General features: G+C 38.0%; 1 protein-coding gene across 1 annotated transcript; it reads right to left on the bottom strand.

The window, feature by feature from the left end:
* Positions 1-4,778: 4,778 nt before the first annotated feature.
* BET1 (Bet1 golgi vesicular membrane trafficking protein) lies at positions 4,779-14,429 on the bottom strand. Its single transcript, XM_032874991.1, has 4 exons — positions 14,257-14,429; positions 10,181-10,305; positions 7,461-7,517; positions 4,779-5,948 (listed from the first exon to the last, which is right to left on the bottom strand). Exons 1-4 carry the CDS (start codon positions 14,273-14,275, stop codon positions 5,793-5,795), a joined length of 357 nt encoding a protein of 118 aa, XP_032730882.1. The 5' UTR covers positions 14,276-14,429; the 3' UTR covers positions 4,779-5,792.
* Between the last annotated feature and the right edge of the window lie 210 nt (positions 14,430-14,639).

The following is a 14,639-nucleotide window of genomic DNA, read 5'->3' as shown; positions in this document are numbered from 1 at the left end:
TTCATAGCAGCTTTGTAGAATACTTACATTTATAACGGATAATGTGGTTATATTTGTGAATTTTAGAATCTTACCTGTAGTATGTGGATAATATTTTTGTGAAAAACACATATCGTGTATTTCTATCTTTCTGTTCATTTTGAAGAGTAAGGAAAGATTATTCTAAGACCTGGTCTTGACACTTTGCAAATCTCTTCAGTTTATATGTAGTCCTTCAGAGGCTTGTGAAAAATTGTTCTAAAAAGTGCATAGAGGTGAGACCCAGTCAGTTGGAGTCCTCAGCCAAGATAAACTTTAGAAGCCAATATACTTTTTTTTTTTAAGATTTGTTTATTTAAGACAGAGAGGGAAAGAGAAAATCTGAAGCAGACTCCACACTGAGCGAGGACTCAATCTCAAGACCCCAAGATCATGACTTGAGTTGGAACCAAGAGTCGGGCACTTAATTGCCTGTGCCACCCAGGTGCCCCCTAGAAGCCAATACAATTTTAAGGAGAAAATCTTTATAAAATATACAGAACAATCCTCACACACTGAACATCTAACTGTAGGGAAAAGCATGGAGAATAACAATCATCACCTACCCTCTTTGTATATGATTGATATGGGTTATTTAACTATCAGAAGATGGAAGGTCAATAAATGTCACATGAATTTACTCATACAGATTGGAAAATAGGTTGACATATGCAAAATGCACAAATGATCTTCTAAGAGTCCACTCTCATTGAAAAATACTATTCTCAAGTTAATTTACCAATTTTACTCCATATTGCCTAATTTTTCTCCATTAAAATTTAAGTGAGAGGTTCTCATTTAAAAAACAAATACCTTCTCCACGACCCCCCTCCTTTTTTTTAGAGATAGAGAGGGAGTGAGAGGGAGGAGGAGACAGAGAATCTTAAGCAGGCTCCACTTCTGGTATGGAGCCCATTTGGGGCTCGATCTCACAACCCTGAGATCATGATCTGAGCTGAAATCTAGAATTGGATGCTTAGCTGACTGAGACACCCAAGTGCCCCAAACTACTACTTCTTTCTTTTTTTAAGATTTATTTATTTATTTATTTGACAGAGAGAGAGAGAGAGACCACAAGTAGGCAGAGCAGCAGGGAGAGAGAGATGCTGAAGCAGGCTCCCCCCCTGAGAAGAGAGCCGGATGTGGGACTTGATCCCAGGACCCTGAGCCAAAGGCAGAGGCTTAACTGGCTGAGCCACTCAGGCGTCCCCTACTACTTCTTTTATTTTTTTTTTTATTTTTTTATTTTTTAAAGATTTTATTTATTTGACAGACAGAGATCACAAGTAGACAGAGAGGCAGGCACAGGGAGAGAGGAGGAAGCAGGCTCCCTGCTGAGCAGAGAGCCCAACGTGGGGCTCGATCCCAGGGTCCTGGAATCATGACCTGAGCCGAAAGCAGAGGCTTTAACCCACTGAGCCACCCAGGCACCCCCTTACTACTTCTTTTAAAAGAATATTTATCATCAATATAGCTGGTACACTAGTGCTAGCTTGTACCAGCTCATGAGAGCCAACTGTATGTATATTTTCACAACTCTGTGTCCAGAGATGTCCCAAAGGTAGCTTGAAATCAAGTGTGGTGGGAATATTTACATCAAAGAGAAAGAAATTACTATAAATCATTCTCCTAGCCCCAGAAAGCTGGTTTACCACTATACCATTAAACATTAACATATAACGAAAGGAAAAGAGAAATTTGCTTGGTGTCAAAACCCAACCTTCCAATTAGGGAAACATTTTAGAGATTTTTTCCAGAGGATATTGTAAAAGATTTATTAATTATCAAAATCCACTATGCTTTATTAACATATTATTGAAGTATAATGAAGTTCATCAGAAAGAATGAACAGGTATCTGTTAGCTATTAAAACACTACAAAAGTCCAAGAATTAAAAAGCATGATACCAGTGCAAGGACAAAAAAATTGGATAGAACAAAATACATACTCCAGAAAAAGACCCTATCATATACTATAACAATACTTACCTTGAGAACGACTGGTTGGTACTTTGTAAGTTAAAAGCAAAATTATTTGTGCCCCATGCCTCATCCAGTAATTCAGTAAGTTTCAAACTAGAATTTTAAAATATTAACTGTAGAAAAAGTAAAAGGAAACAGAATGTTTACCAACTGTTTCTCAAACCTCTATAGGTAGAAAACTTTCTAAGTTTCTCTCTTCAGATTTCTGCTTCCCAAGTTGATGTCTGTTGCTTTCATTCTAAGAACTCAAATAAGCTAGATACACTGGGAAAATCACAGGGTTTTTGTTGTTTTTTTTAAATACCATCAAATTGCTGAGGCTGCAAAGAAACCTAATGAAATAAATTCCAGAAACTGGGGACCTCTGGCTAGCAGAGGGAAGACAAAGAGCTCCCCTCAGCCCTAGCAGGATGGTGGTGTTGGGGGAGGGGGGATAGGCTGCACAGAGAAAGTGGCCAAAACAGTTTCAGCAACATGTGGGGGAGGGGCACCGATTAGGTTCCTAAGTGTCCTGCCTGACCCCAGAACTGCCACTGAGTCCCAGGAACCCACTCTAACTTCTTTACAAGGAATGGCACTTCAGTAGCACGGTAACGCTGTGTTACCACTACCCACTCACTACTGTTACTGCTGTTTTACAAATACAGTAACTGAGGTGGAGAGGCCATTAGCCCAGGCTCACAGGGTGAGTGGGAACCAGGATTTATGCTCAGGCAGGGTGACCCCCTAGGTTTCAGTCTTAGCTATGATGCTATTCTGCTTCCCAGTAAATATTTAGTCAAAGATTATTCATCACTATAGCCTGATGAAGTTATTTACTGACTGAATGTACCCAAATTATCGAGCACTTTTCTCACACTCTCTACAAGGAAGCAAATTCAATACATATAATTTGAAATTTGAGAGCATTGAAAAATTAGGACAACTAGTTTATTTTTTAGAACCAGCAGCTCTCTATGGGTGCAGGTGCTGGGGTTTTCTCTTCCAGAATTCTGATGTTTAAGATGATGCATATTTGTTTTAGGTTTAATAGCTATTCTCTAATCAGGGAGTATCCATGAATTAATTTCCATGCTAATTTAAATTCTACAGTAATGTGTATAATTCTCCCTTTGCTCATTGTAGAGACCTACACCTTGTGTCCATAGGGGGTGATGCAGGTAAAGTTACACTTCCTATCAATTTGCAAGTGTGTCAGCACTTCTAAGGACTAACTCATGGTAAATGGAGTAGATACTTTGCAGAAAAATCTGGACATTTGGGAGTTTCATAAATTGTTTCCTGAATTTTCTTCACCGATGTATCACCCATCACCCAAATATATGCCAGTCTTTTGTTGTTTGAATAAAAACTATAATGTGGGTATGTTGCCTGTTCAACTATTATAATCAACTTCCCAAGCCCCTATAGCAATAAGGTACTTTTCAGAATTAGCGATGGGTTTGTAAAGGATTATAAAGGGTTAGAGCTTTTCCATATTTGATATTTCCCCCAAATTTTGTTTCTGGGAGCACTTTTTACTAGGGGTCCCCCAAGCGGGAGGAGGAAAGATGCTGCCAGAAGACTCTAATGGGGCAGGGACAGGCCCTTCCAGAGGAGCAGTCTGCCTGCCAGGAATCTCAGCCAAGGCAGTGATGAGGGAGTAATAGGAAATGCTGGTTAGCAATCTTAGGCAGTTCTAAAAAAAGAATAATAATATAAGAAATGCTGGACAGTGCAGTGATGAGAATCACTCTCGCAGCACCTCAAACCCCTTTCCCTGAAAGTCTCACCTCCTTGATAATATCCAACACTGAAACAGTGTTTTAATACTTTACACAGATTGTCATCTAACAGCCAAAACTTGACCTTGAGATCTATCCTTCGCTTGCCATGGCTGGTTTTCCCAAGGCTTTGATCTCATTAACCATTGTTGATTCTCTTGTTTCCATCTTCTAGTCATTTTTTCTTTGGCTTTCTGCTCTTACTTTTGCAATTTTTATTATTGACAATGAGTCTTCCCAAGCTCTGACGTCACATAATTGGCACAGCATACACAGTTAAATAATTCTTGAAAACTGAACCAATCTCTAATGGAGAGGCATTTCTGCCTGGAAGTCACAGCATCACCCCGAAGCCTGAAACACCATACTGTCTTGCTTTAAAATAAGTCCCTTTTCTGATGTGTATGTTAACGATAGGGAGAACTAATATTTATTAAGTGATTACATGTCACGTATTTTCAATAAATTACCTACCTCTGACAACAATCCTATGAAATAGGTGATTTACTGGAGAAACAGGCCCAAAAACATTGAGCAAGGGAAGGAATGGAGACTTGAACTCAGGTCATCTAACTCAAATCAGTGTCTCTCACATCATATCACAGGACCTTTGGCCTGTTTCTTTGTTTTTTTGGGGGGGAGAGGCTGTTTCTTATATGTGAAGTCACTTAACCCTTCTTAGTTCTGGTGTTTCTGTCAAACAGAGGCCCAAGTGATGATGACAAACACAGCTAAAGACAGGACCCGAACTGATAGGTAATTAGGGATGAGCAAAAGAGCATTCACTCTCTGAAAAATCAAAGATAAGAGACTACAACTAAAAGTATAGGGAATTAAAGAGATTTTTTTGAAACTGCAGTCATTATTTATCTCATTTGTTTGAAACAAGTTCTGAAATAATACAAATATATTATCTTTCCCAGATTTTGATTGGGACCTGTTTTCAGGACCATTTCTTAGAGTCTATGTTTGAAAAAAAGAAAGAGAGACTTGAACAAAGAGGCAACAAAGACAATACATTTCATTAAAAATTTTATTTTTTGAGCCCATAAATAGGCAAATTCCAAATAGTAGCAATACAGAGCATTTAAGAACATCTTAATATTTCTTTTTATTCATCTTTGTTTTTCTTTCCATAAACAAATATACTGGATTAAAGCAACAACAGTTAACCCCAAGTTCAATGCCCGAGTACTTTCAATATCTATTTTGAACACATAATAAAGTAGAGGCAGTTAATTTTATTTCCATTCAGAGCTTAGCAATTACTTTAGCTTCACATTATTGTGTCACAAATGATAACCAAAGGGCCTACCTAAGTAGCTGAAATCACCGAACTATTATAAGCCAAGTCAACAGTATGTATAAAGTTAATATAAAACAACAACTAGACTGGTATACATTTGTTTTGGGCCCTAGAAGAAATGTGCCAAAATAACAAGCTTTGGTTAAAGATGAGGTCAATGGGCAGAGGGGAAAGAGGAGTCATGTCATCAAAATTTTTGAGGAAACCTGTAGGTAAAAGGAAATCAGCCTACAATTTTAACCAAATAGAGGAAGAAAGGGCAGTACATTATCAGGGTTAATGGTAATTCGGGAAAACACATACACCATTCCCTCACAAACTAGTTCACTACCTCAAGAGTTCAGCAACAGGCTCTCCAGGAATTCTGTTATTCTCCCACTAAGTTTATTCACATGGAACATAAACCTACATTTACGCTAACAGCACAGTATCATATGGCTATTTAATCTGACAACGAACAACAGGAAAAAAAATGGTTAGGGCTAGAGTGACTTCGGGCCATATCAATACCCCTGAAAATAGGGGCAAAAAATGAATTATTAAGCAACAGTATCAAAGAGCACTGTTTATGTAATGTGATTTATAAACAAATACAATTCAGTAATCCTCCATGGAAAAAGTCGTAATATTTGAAAATTAGAAATGTTCTGATGCTGATTTTTTACCGAAGTGGCATTCCGAAGCGTTAAGTTGGAACAAATTCCAAACTCACACTTACTTGCATCACCTCAGTTTAATAATCCAATAAATGACAAAAAAGACAAACAATGAAAATAGCATCATATAGCACAGCAGCTTTGTTTGGCTCCCTCTAGATAAAATCTTCAGTTTTCCCATAGTTTTACCTAGAAATCCAGTTGTAGAATCAAATTGTGAATCCTGTGAGGAGAAAAGGAAAACGAAATAGTTAGATTCTAATATTCTACATATGCACATTTAAATAATTGAATATACTGTTATTAGAATACATTTTTAATGATACTTTTAGTGTTTAATCAACTCAGGAACCTGTTTGTAACTTGGGTAATCAAGTCTGATTACTTTGTGCAAAACAGAGTAATTCTCTCAATGAATAAAAAGCTCTTTCATTACCCAGTAAACATTTCTTTCAGGACCAGAATAATTCAAAATCCCAAACTATTTAGGTCTTTTCCCAATCATGTGAATTAAAAAAACATTAACAATAAAGGTATGTAGTTTGTCTATTATCACACAGGTGTTTTCTGTTTTTGTTGGGGCACTGCTCTCCAAGGTCAAATGGTTGGCTGCTTTCAGTATTTAATATGGTTAGCAGTTAAACGTACTTTATTTTTAAGATCTTTTTATTTAGATGGCTGACCTTGAAGTACAGTAGAGTCTATGAAAAGTTAAGAGAAATCATGTAGAAGTGGTAAAATGTGGTTAAGAGTACAAATATGAATGGGGAAAACTACCATATTAAGTCCTAAAGATGAGAGGTCTAGGTGGGGATTAGAAATACTCCACTTTCACAGAAATCTCAATATCCTAAGATGTAAAGGTATATGATAGCCTTTGTACAGCTCAAGTTTTATGGAGTTCAAGCACTTTAGATCTATAGTTCTTCACCAGGGTTATGTATCACAATGACCTGGGACACTCCCTTTTTTCATAATAAGTATGTGTAAATCCCTCGCCCCTGAAATTCTCTTATCAGTATATTTAAATTGGGAACCAGGCATAAATATTTCCAGAAAGGTCCCCCGGTGATTTTAATGTACAACCTCCATACAAACATTGCTCTCAATGCCACATTTATTTTTTAATGCCATCCTCATTTTTTAATAATATAATTTTAAAAGCAAGTGGATAGACTAGGGAAGGTCCAGAGAATTAACATCCAAAATAAGCATTCAAGAATGGAAAGAGATGCTACAAGAAAAGGTGTATGTTGCTGAGCTCACTGAGACTTGAGATGAAAGGCTCTGGGATGTTACTATGTTCAAATCTTATTTGTTCAGGAGTGATCCTGAGGAGATTAAGCAAAAGAAATAGGCTCACATTAAGTCAAAGACATTCAGCTGATGGAATATGAGGAGCTTTTTGATTACTCGGTAGTCTGTATTCATTGAGACTTCTAAGAACACTCAAAATAGTCATTTGTCCTGAGTCTTCAACAGTGTTTCTAAATACAAGATGAAAGTTACAATGGCTTCTACCTCCTCCTTCCATTTGTGTTAGGCAAGGTGAAAAATGAGAAAATAAATAAACTTATTAGTTATTTCAAAGCAATGAGATACAAAAGGGCAGGAATCCAGGACTTACGATCTCTAATTTCAAAATGGATAAAAGTTAAAATGGTATTATTCCTGATTAAGAGACTAAAATTGAGAATATTAGATCAAATTTCAATTTAAAGTCAGAACTACTTACCATTTCAGCTAATAATTTATTTTGATGTTTAACCTCATGGCCTATTTCAATGGAGAGCTATTTAAAAAAAGCACATATGTTATTACTCATAAAAAGGTATTTGAGTGTTATAAAGTAAAAATAATACCACTCTAAACATACTTTTTCTCAAATAAAACTGTCTTCTGAAAATATAAAATACATAAACTTTCTTCTGATATTTTTTTCCACTGACATGAAAAGGAAATTTAGAATTTCTACTCCTTCTCAACTATGGCTATTGTCTCCCTGTTCTTCATTTTGATTTCATCTTAATACTTAATTCTATCTTTTAATTTTGATACATACTTCTAATTCTCTTGGCCTTGCATGCTTTTTTCTTCCTCTCTTTATATTTAAACAAAAGCACTTATCTGTGTATTTTCTTCTTTACGTTTTAAAAGACATATACAAGTACCCATATTACCAATTCAAATCTACATTAAGTATTTAATATTTTTTAAATGAAATGGGACATTACTTTAAATATATACCTAAACTGGTTATTTATTTAGATTCTAAAGGTTATTTTTCTTTAAAATATGATAATACAGGCACCTGGGTGGCTCAGTTGATTAAGCTCAAGTCATGATCCAAGGGTCCTATAATTGAGCCCCACATCAGGCTCTCTGCTCAGAGGGGAGTCTGCTTCTCCCTCTCCTTCTGCATGCCACTCCCCCTGCTTGTACGTGCATGCACTTGTGCTCTCTCTCTCTTTGTCAAATAAATAAATAAAAATCTTCAAAAATAAAATATGGTAATAAATTGGGGGAAAAAAATGACAAGTTTTGTTACCTCCACTCTGAGCTATGCCGAAAGAGGCTGAACCTAAGAGAAATACTATTTATGTGGTTATGGCTGCTATTCAGGCCAAAACGTATTTAATACTTTATATGAAAATTCATCAAAGGCTTCACTTCTAAGATATTTGGATAAATTACAAGCAACAAATGAAAATCTTGGCAAACTGCTGCAAATATTATTCTCAACTTATCTTGTTTGGAAAGCATATGGGGTGATTCTGATATAAAACCATACTAGAATTCTATAGATCAGAACATGAGCTTTTTTCCAAATTTAGCAATTCAGAGGTAAAAAAACAACTATAAAGCTAAATATCCCAAATCACGTAACAACTTTCTACAACTGTCATTCATGCCAAAGAAAGAAATTTCCAGGAGGGAAAAAACTTTCTTCTAACAAGGAGCCTAAATTATCAACTGGAGTTTAAAAAACAAAACAAAACAAAACAAAAAACCCAAAAAACATTTAATTCTTAATTCCCTCTAAATATTGATTTTCTAAATTGTAACATTATACAATATTACTTAGTTCATTGATCAACTCCTTTTGATTTAATACGACTTTGAAAACAATACTCATTTCAGATGTAATAGTCTTCAGGCTGAATACAATTCTGTCTTCCAAAGACTAATGAAATACCAATTAAGTTTTGGCAACATGAGCTTCTACTGAATGCTCTATTAGTGTAGAGCACGTTTAACGTAATACGGAATCAATCACATACGCTGTTAAGATCACCTTTTTGCAATTCCTTTATTTAATACATATTAAGCTCAGTACCACTAATAAGAAATTATGCTTAGGTGGTATGTAAAAGATAAAAGTAAGTACAATAGAAAAACCCTACATTCTGGTAAATTTCTTCTACGTACCAATAATTCCAATGCAGATCCCTATGTTAGAGAAATGGTACAAATGGTCTTATGATCACAGGGGAAAAAAGTGACTTTTGATGTGGTCATCAGGTAAAGCTTTCAAGAAGGAAGGAGTGCAGTGAAGAGGAGCCTTTACTATGGGCAAATTTAGTGAAGATAAGGAGGGATGGGACATCGCTAAGGCAAAGGAATAGCAGGATCAAAGGTATGGGAGTGCAAGTGACAGCCAGCACACACACACACAGAGTACTCTAGTTGTCTTGCAGAAAACATATACACATTCGAAAAGTGTGGGGCATAAGGTCTGAAAAGCTATGGACAATCTCTGAAGGACCTATTTGATCAAGCTACAGAGCGTGAATTCCATTCTTACATATGGAGACACTGGAGACTTCCGGGAGCATATGATGCATTTTTTTTTTAATTAACATATACTGTATTCATACAATTTTAAAAACAGCCCAAAAAGATAAGGTGGCTGTGGCGACAGTACATAGCTCAGAACAGACAGTGCAATAAATGAGAAACAAACAGGTTAAAAGGCTCTCTCAGTAGTTCAGCCAAGAAAACCAGGGGATAGTATCAGAAACAAAAAAGAAGAGACAGAAAGAAAGAAGTACTAAACTCAGTTGACTGACCTGGGGTACAAAGGTAGAAACATGAAACACTGAGATGTGTAGCTTAGAATACAAGAAGAAAAGTCAGGAAAAGAGCTGCGTGGGGCCAGAAGATAGACTGCTCTGAGACATTACTACAGACAACATACAGTACTGTAGATGTACCCACACACCAAAAAGGTGGAAGTTTAAAAAATATAAACAAATGTACCATGTGTTTTGATTGGCCACGTTTTCTAATCTTCTACTTAAATCATGTTTATATTTTGAGTGCATTTGACCTTTCTGAATAATACACATCTTGGGTAACTGAATTCCTTAGTATGATGCCAATAATAATAGTTTATAATATGTACGTACATAAATACATAAATTTGAAAGTATATAACATCTGTTAAATACTTACAGATTTTATAGCAGTTACTTTGCTTCTCAGACTTTCAGTGAGTCTCTCGTTTTCTTCTTCACAGGCACTATAGCCACTGTTAGCATAGCCATAGTTCCCATAGTTGCCAGGAGGTACTCCTTCACCTGCAAGGATCAGAATCACAGTCTAGTTGTAGCAAAAACAAGCCACTTTTGAAACCTTGATAGGAAAGAACCAAAAAAGACCCCTGGAGGGCGTTGCAGACCACGTATGTCTATAATATTCACACTTCAAAGAAATTTTTAAGATTAATAACCAAAGAGAGATCAGAACAATTCTAACGCCCTCTTTTAAGCCAAGAATGTTCAATTCATTCTTACACTTATTTATTGATTGTTTATTGATTGTCCACAAGACGTTAATAGGCACTGATATACAAGGATATTCAGGATACATTCCCTGCTCCACAGAACTACAAATTTTAAAAAGGATCTAAAAGTAGTAGTATCAACTGTCCATTGAAGAAGCCTGGCGATGAAGGAAAAGGGAGAAAGAGGATAAACATAGCAGGAGGGAGCCCATGGCAGGGCAGGGCAGGGGTGGTGGTGGGGGGAATCCTTTACTGGCATCTCTTCCTTTTAAATAGAAGAGACCTGGAATTACTTATGGATAACATTAGCTGAGAGCTAAGAGGGACACACATTCAACAAATATTTCCAAAACTCCTACGCATCAGATCCATTTTTCTTCCTGGGTACTACTGTTGGGAGCCTATCTTCTAGGGAACTGTACTGAGAATACACAGTCCCAGCGACTGCCTGATAAAGTACTTGGTGTTCATCAGGCAATCAAACAGGTGGCATGAGCCTTGGAGAGTGAATCTGTATACAAATGTGCTAGAGGACTGCGACAGGAAAGCAGGGTGTTGTTTAACCACTTTTTTTTTTTTTTAAACAATTGATACCGTCAATTTTCTCAGTAAAGGAAGAAATAAGACTGTCTTTAAGGAAGGGTATCATTTGGAAAAATCAGTAAAGAGAATAATGGGGGAAAACGACTAGGACTACACAAGTCCTAGGGGGATAAAATGATCCTGGCTGAGGCAACATACTGTGGTGGTTCAATCCTCCCGGATGTGTGATTTTTCTGAAGAAGTGCTCATCAACCAGTTAGCCTGGGAGAATGTGGATGGTTGGATTGATCAAGAGTTTGATCAAGAGGTTTACAGCGTCAGGGCTGAAGAAAAGAGCCCCAAGAGGCTGAGCTTGCTTGCCAAAAGAGAAGCTGAATATATGGAATGTGGGGACTACACTGGACAGGGATAGAAGCAGTTTCAATGGAGAAATGAAGGAAAGGGGTGATAGAGAGACTAGGTCTCTGTAAACTCAAAGAATAGATGAAGCCAGAGACACAGTGAAAGATGGAAGGACAGCAAGTAACAGTGCTGGTAGCTGAAGGATGGTTGGGGTGTAAATAGGAAGCTCTTTCAAGATATGGCACAAACCTCACTTTCTTTCAAAGGCAAAACTGCCTCTGAATTCTTACAACTCTTAACTACACACAACACTAGTATCATACTCTAGAGGATACTATAAGGGTAGAAACTAAATCTGTTTCACTCATGGCTGTATATCCCCCACAAAGTGTACTCTCACACACACACACACACACACACACAATGCACTGTAAGGCACACTAAAAAAACACTCATATATGAATTTGAATTAATACAATCTGACTTCACTGTTAGTCAACTTTGAATGCGCCTGCCTTTGCCAAGAAGGAAATCATAAACTTCTTTGAGGGCAGAGACAATGTCTCATACTTCTATATTCCCTGTACCTAATGACTAAATGCAGCAGACACTTACACAATTCCCACCACTACAAAAACCACAACAAAATGTTAAACAAGTATGTTCCGGGAGAAAGAGGTGCAGTCCTCAAATTCTCCCTCCATTGCTGATACACTATCCATAAAACTCTAAATATAGCATGAGAAGTTGTAGGAAAGCTAGTGAGTGCCAGAAATCATCCTCAGCCTTTGTCTATTTAGACAAATGCTACTTCTTTAGTTTCTACCCTGAGCCAAATCATTTAGAGATTCATGGGAAGTGTGCCACATGAATACCTATCAGCTTCATTATTTATCCCAAGTTTAAAATTCCAGGTCAATTCAATCTGATACTTAAAAGAAAAAATCCAGAATAAAAAGAATCACATCATACCTATGTAAATGATAATAGACACTTAAGTAAGCATCCTTCCACTCAACTACAAGGGAGCTTCAGGGAGTAGGGGGATGGGAAAACATTCTATCCTAGAGATTCTAATATAATTAGTCTGGGCTGCAGTCCAGGTATCAGGGCCTTAAAAGCTCTCTGGGCGATTCTAATGTACAGTCAGGGCTGAGAACCACAACTTCTCAAGTCCCTTTTCTGCAATTTATCGTGGCACACTGCTGCACAAAAACATTCAAGGGAGTCAAAGGACCTATTGATGAGATCGAAACTCCTTGGCCTGGCACTCAAAGTTATCTCCTCAGTGGGGTTCTGGTTCCATGTTTCCTATCTCAATCACACTGGCTTAATAATAATCCCATATACACACCATGCTTAATCCTATCCTACAATTTTTCGGGGGTACGAGGAAGGGTAGGAGAGTCTTGCTTCCAACTGGAACGTGCCTCTCTTACCCTCCATTGATCAAGCTCTAGTTCAAGTTCTTATGTTTCTACAAAGTAAGCAGTGCTCTATCTCTGGAATCCCTGAGACACTAGCTCTATAACTCATCTCCTTTTTGGAAGTACAGTTGTCACCTTGTACTATATCTTCGTACATGTTCCTACTTACCAACCAGACTGCAAGCTGTGGGAGCACAAACAGGGCCATAATCAACTGTATACCTAGAACTTACTCAAATACACAATAAATGTCTGTTATCATTAATAATGATAAAAATAACATTTAGGCATATAAAATTAAACTGCTCAATATTAGCTATTTTTTTTTCTCTACAATTTACCTGGCCAACTTTCTAGGATCCAAGTATTCATAAAAAGCTGTATTTTTCAAAAGCTCTTTCTCACAGGGGCACCTGGGTGGCTCAGGGGGTTGAAGCCTCTGCCTTCAGCTCAGGTCATGATCTCAGGGTCCTGGGATCAAGCCCCGCATCCGGCTCTCTGCTCAGCGGGGAGCCTGCCTCCACCTCTCTCTCTGCCTGCCTCTCTGCCTACTTGTGATCTCTGTCAAATAAATAAATAAAATCTTTACAAAATAAATAAATAAATAAATAAATAAATAAATAACTACCTGACACTTCTGAAAAATATTTTTTATTCCTTTTTCATTTTATTGTAACCACTGAAAAAGGTAACATTACATTTTTTTTCAAATATTCTACATATTTTCAGGTATGCTGCACGCTGATTTAACGGTTTTTTTTTTTAATACTCTCTTAATAGAGAGGTTCAAAACCCAGAATATGCTGTTTTTATTAGCTGTCCATTATAATGGCCCCTTAAAAGTCCTTGTGCTTGGTGAAACTGTTTCCTAAGTTTTCATACTGGAACAAGACTCAGATAAAAAAATGTTCTGGGTTTTAATGGACTTTGACCCTGATGTTACATACTACGGCCTTTAACAATAACGACAGGTACATTTACCTTTGTAACTCACTGTTACCAGATTAATATGATTGTTAATAGTGTGCTTCGCATGCAACATTCATTCTTCAAATTTCGCTTCTGAAAAATCTAACATCCCAGGACGAGTGGAGTACAAGAAACCGAAGCCAGACTTGAGGAACTCAGCAGGTTTCGTAATCACTCTCTGGTTCAGCTGGCACCTGTACATACCCCACCCCCAATCCTCCACTACTCTCTTTCTATAAATGTACCATTCAAACTTGGGCTGAACCAAACTAAAGCAAACCCCTAGGATCTGATACAAATGGTGTGTGTCTACTTGGCTCCGCCTCCAAAGACCCCTCCATACATCCTGCTTTCTAGCCCAGGTTCCAGTGACATAAGAACTGGTCTGATTTCCTTCCGCGTCCCCGCGCCCAGCACGGCCGCTTCTGGAGCCCCCGAACTTCGAACCTCAGCCCTCTTCTTACCCAGGCCTGCACGCCTCATCCTGCCAGAGTAGGGAAGAAAAAAGCAGATGGAGGGATGGGTAGGAAGGGGCCAGGGGTCCCCCGGACGGCGTCTTCAGTACCAGGGCCCAGAGAAACACCAAGCTCTTTCCCCAAAGCGCCACGACATCACTGGAGTCTAAACATCGCGCCGGTTGATGGCGTCACCCAGACTTCGCTGCCTTGCGGGGCGGCTTGAATGACATTCTGGGAAATGTAGTTCACCGTCGACGCAGTTAGTGAGGCAGGGGCGTGGCGTGAACTAGGCTCCCGGAGCGGGCGGGGCTTCCGGAGAGGGCCGGGCGTTGTGCGGTCTCTGACTCAGGGTCTTAGAGTCAGAGGAGACGCCGGTACGTGGCCGGGAG

This window comes from Lontra canadensis, unplaced genomic scaffold (assembly GCF_010015895.1).
Source record: "Lontra canadensis isolate GAN:19392208 unplaced genomic scaffold, GSC_riverotter_1.0 scaffold2, whole genome shotgun sequence".
Taxonomy (NCBI): domain Eukaryota; kingdom Metazoa; phylum Chordata; class Mammalia; order Carnivora; family Mustelidae; genus Lontra; species Lontra canadensis.
The sequence above is the reverse complement of the archived record's forward strand: the minus strand, read 5'-3'. Positions and strand labels throughout refer to the sequence as shown.

Bases quoted from the DNA above. Each gene is read 5' to 3' on its own strand.
- BET1 (XM_032874991.1), bottom strand. The intron at 7,518-10,180 runs GTAAGTATTTAA...TTTTTTAAATAG, and splicing joins AAGTAACTGCTATAAAATCT to CTCTCCATTGAAATAGGCCA. The intron at 5,949-7,460 runs GTAAGTAGTTCT...TTCTCCTCACAG, and splicing joins ATAAATTATTAGCTGAAATG to GATTCACAATTTGATTCTAC.